This window comes from Chrysochloris asiatica, unplaced genomic scaffold (assembly GCF_000296735.1).
Source record: "Chrysochloris asiatica unplaced genomic scaffold, ChrAsi1.0 scaffold00042, whole genome shotgun sequence".
NCBI classification, from domain to species: domain Eukaryota; kingdom Metazoa; phylum Chordata; class Mammalia; order Afrosoricida; family Chrysochloridae; genus Chrysochloris; species Chrysochloris asiatica.
Genome location: NW_006408560.1, coordinates 11,137,670 through 11,141,855, shown reverse-complemented (window position 1 = coordinate 11,141,855; position 4,186 = coordinate 11,137,670). Strand labels below are relative to the sequence as shown.

General features: G+C 36.3%; 1 protein-coding gene and 1 pseudogene across 1 annotated transcript in view; both read left to right on the top strand.

The window, feature by feature from the left end:
• LOC102840066 overlaps nucleotides 1-4,186 on the top strand; it is a 1,013,887-nt pseudogene that overhangs the window by 186,615 nt on the left and 823,086 nt on the right.
• PGLYRP3 (peptidoglycan recognition protein 3) overlaps nucleotides 1-4,186 on the top strand; it is a 21,348-nt gene that overhangs the window by 10,656 nt on the left and 6,506 nt on the right. Inside the window, exon 5 of the mRNA XM_006861683.1 lies at nucleotides 1,716-1,914. Within this exon, the coding sequence (XP_006861745.1) occupies nucleotides 1,716-1,914 (199 nt within the window). The remainder of the gene's footprint in view (nucleotides 1-1,715; nucleotides 1,915-4,186) is intronic.

Here is a 4,186-nt window from a genome sequence, read left to right as displayed (position 1 = left end):
GTGTGCGACAGTGTTGTATTCTTTCACCATACTTATTCAACCTGTATGCTGAGAAAATAATCCGAGAAGCTGGGTTATATGAAGAAAAACATGGCATCAGGATTGGAGGAAGACTCATTAACAACCTGCGATATGCAGATGATACAACCTCGCTTACTGAAAATGAAGAAGTCTCTGCTATAGTGAACCTTTTTTTGCAGACAATAATAAATTTTAAATTAACTTTTTAAAAATGATAAATCTTGAAGCAAAGTTTTTCTTGATTTCATGTGGCTATTATTTATAATTCTTTAACATTTGAAGGGTTCTTTATGAATTTCAATTATTTTTATCCACATGTAATCAATTCATAGAATCAGTCACTTTCTGCATATTGACTTTGTTACATGAGTACATATGCCTGCATACATTTTCAATGAATATTCAACCATGTAGCAAACTCTGCCTGTAAGTAAAATGACCATGCCTCTGTGTAACCAACAGTTCCTTCCCTTCTGCTCACACGATGTTTTCTGCAGTTGTTATCAAACCCTATGGAGTCTGTCCCTGTTCATCATTCCAATCACTTGACACAGATAGATACTCTGTCTTTCCCAGAATCCCACAGTTAATGTTGTTATGTACCAGTGAGTACTGGAGTTGGGGAGAGACTGAGGAGTACTGCAGTCTGCAGTTGTGAGATTGTCCAGTTGTGGGCAAAGGCACATTTCCATTTTCTTTTTTTAAATTTATTTTGCTGTTGTTGAGAATTCACACAGCAAAACATACATCAATTCAACCGTTTTTACATTCATTGGGTTATGCAGCCATTCTCACTTTCTTTTTCTGAGTTGTTTCTCCTCCATTAACAGAAACTCACTACCCCCTAAGTTCATTATCTAATCTTTTGAGTTACTCTTGTTACTTTGATCCCAGAGAGATAGTTCTGAAGAGAGCATAATGTGAAGGCAGGCACTTTATTTATTTATTTATTTTTACTATTTTAGCTAAATATTTATTTGGTTTGAAGACTTCAGGGGATATATTGGTTTAAGTTTTAAATATGATCTCAGGACCATTGTTTCAGGTTTTTATCCAGCACCCATGACTACAGAAAGTCTGTAGTCCATGAAAATTTGAAATTTTGTTCTGCATTTCTCCCCTTTTGATCAGGATTCTTCTATAAAATCTTTGATCCAAAAGTTCAGGCTTGGTAGCTGGGCACCTTCCACTTCTTCTGGTGTCATGGCAAGGAGGCAGTTGTTCATGTAGGCAATTATTCAAACAGTCCACACTGTTAAGTGCACTCAAGTCTCTTTTGACTCATAGAAACTCTACAAGTTTTCTAAGGAGCAGTTGGTGGATTTGAACCATTCACCTTGCAGTTAGCAGTCTAATGCTGATCCTACTGCACCACATCAAGACTACACAGTCCATAACTCTCCTTGTTCCAGGAAAATAGAGACCAAAGGTTCATACTTTGGATGACTACTTGCAAGCTTTTAAGACCCCAGGCACTATGCAATGAAGTAAGGGGTAGAAAAGAAGCACTAAACTTGTTATTAGACCAACTTATTGGAATGTTTGGTGAAATCTCCAAGCCAAGTAACCAAACTCTGTGAAGTTTCTGGTGGTATATAAACTATCTCAACAGCTACTTAAAAAAAAAAAAAAATTTCCCCCCCACGGTTGTTAATATAAAATTCTTGTTTTCTTGATTTTTCACCATACCATAGTTTGCCCTAACATCATCACACGATCTACTTGGGGAGCCAGAGAAACACAGTGCCCTAAAATGAACCTCCCCGCCAAGTATGTCATCATCATCCACACTGCTGGGAGAAGCTGCAATATGTCTGTGGATTGCCAATTTTGTGTTCGAGATATACAGACCTTTCTTATGGATCAAAGAGATTTCTGTGACATTGCCTATCAGTAAGTGGGCTTGGTGGTAATATGACTCTTTTGTTCCTCAGGGAAGAAACCAGGCAGTAGAAAGGAAGGTTGAAGGTGGGAATTGATATTTACCGAGCCCTTTCTTTGCACCAAGTGTTTTGCCTAAGATGCTGTATTTTTTTTTTTTAAGATATGTTCTAATTTTTTTTAGTTTTGTAATATTAATTTATATGATTAACAAAAATTTTATATAAATACAGAAAGTCTCAATGTTTAACATATGCTCTTGATATTCTATGATTTATAATATTCAGACTTAAAGCTTTAATAATCTCTCTCTTTTTTTAAAAAGTTTTTATTGTGACTTGAGTGATCGTTTACATAGGAGAACATTGGTTTTACACTCATCCTATTGTATTTAATTTCATTGCAATGATTACAGTCTCCTCCATGCATCATCATTTAACAGTATTTGCTTCTATTCCCTCTTTTTTTTTTGTTTTGAATGTACACAAAAGCCCTCAGGAATATATAATCATTTAAACAACCAAAGGGTACATTCTGCAAGCCTGCCTCCTGACCACCAGCACACAGCCTTTCTCTTTCATAAGATGCTGTATTTTATTAAACTTTCTATTGTGAATTTCAGGAATGTTCATACACAAGATCTTCAATTTTACATTCAATGAATCATATTTGTTTCTTCTCAGTGATTGCATCCCCTCCATGCAAAAACAGTTTCCTCCTTGTGGTTGTCAATGTCCAAATATCCTCTTTTAAACTCCTATATATTTGTGGGATATATTAATATATATAACCAACTCATCCTCTCATACTCTGTGTCACTGTCCATGTATCTACACACAGAACACTGTTATTCCAAGGTTATATATATATATATCACTATATATTTCTATCCTGTTTAGCCCTTATATACCTACCTCCCTGTGTACACTTCACCTGTCTTCATCATTCTTCTGCCAGACTCCCTCTTCTTGTATATTTCCCTTCCACTTCTTATATATTGCCCTCCCTGTTACCTGGGTTAACATTTATCTACTCGCAAGCCAGTGAATTACTCTCTCCCTTCCCTCCCACCCTTGATAACCTTCAAAGAATGTTTCTTTTAGTATGAAAACCTTTTCATGAGCTTTTACAATAGTGGTCTCATACAATATTTGTCCTTTGAGATTGATTTACTTCACTCAGCATATGTCCTACAGGTTAATCTATGTTATGGGTGTTTTACAGATTTATCATTAATCTTCAACATTGCATAGTATTCCATTGTGTGTATGTACCAAAGTTTGTTTACCCATGCTTCCACTGATGGACATTTAGGCTGTCTCTATAAGATGCTGCAATTTAGCCACAGTAAGATTTTTGACTGAGTATCATTCAGAACATAGCTAAAAGTTAGTTGTCCTTTCAAGGCATTTTCTCTGCAAGTGCTCAAAAGAAGTCACTAGAAGCAGTAATAACAAAGCAAGATGGGAAACCCTTAGGAAAGACTGTCCAAGAGGTGTTCCTTTTTCAATACAATTCTTTCCATCCAAAATGCAGGCCATGCCCAGCTCCTTCCTTGGTCTGGACTAACCCAAATCTTGCTTTCTGCTGTTAGAATCCTGCTGTACCTACAGTTTTTTAAAACCATTTTATAGCTATAGGGACCTTTAACCTCTCTGGGCCTCAATTGCCTGATCTCTAAAAAGGGATCAATAATATTTGATCTGTTTGAAGGCAGGGAGCTAGATTTTCTTTTTTGGTCCCTTTGAAAAGGTAGGTATTCAACTAATCGATAGTAAAAGCTACTTGGGAGATTCCTTTGACATTTCATAGAAGGAACTCCATGTTAGAGTTTGATGACTTTTAGTTATTCAGCTGTGATGTCATTTCATGAATTTTACAGTCTCTGGTGGATTTGGTTTGCATGTGTGTCCTTTGGGGCTGGCTGCCTCTTTCCGCTTCACACCTACTTTAAAGCCATACTTTGCAGACTGGAGAACACTGTTACTGTACTTTACAGTATTTCTCACATCATCATTATAATTCTTTAGCACAGATGATGGAGAACTGACTGTGAATTTGGAAATTCCAAATGGAAAATGCAAGAAGCTGATGGAATGTTTGTTTCCTTTTATCATTCAGTCTTCAAGTTCCCACTGTATTTCTCAGTCTTTGAAACATGTTATATTGTTCCCCTGTACCTCTAGCTCTTCTGCTGTGAACTGTAATCTGGACAAAACACACTCTTATGCATCACTATAGATATTATGGAGTTGAGTTGAGAGAGGAAGATAGTATATATATA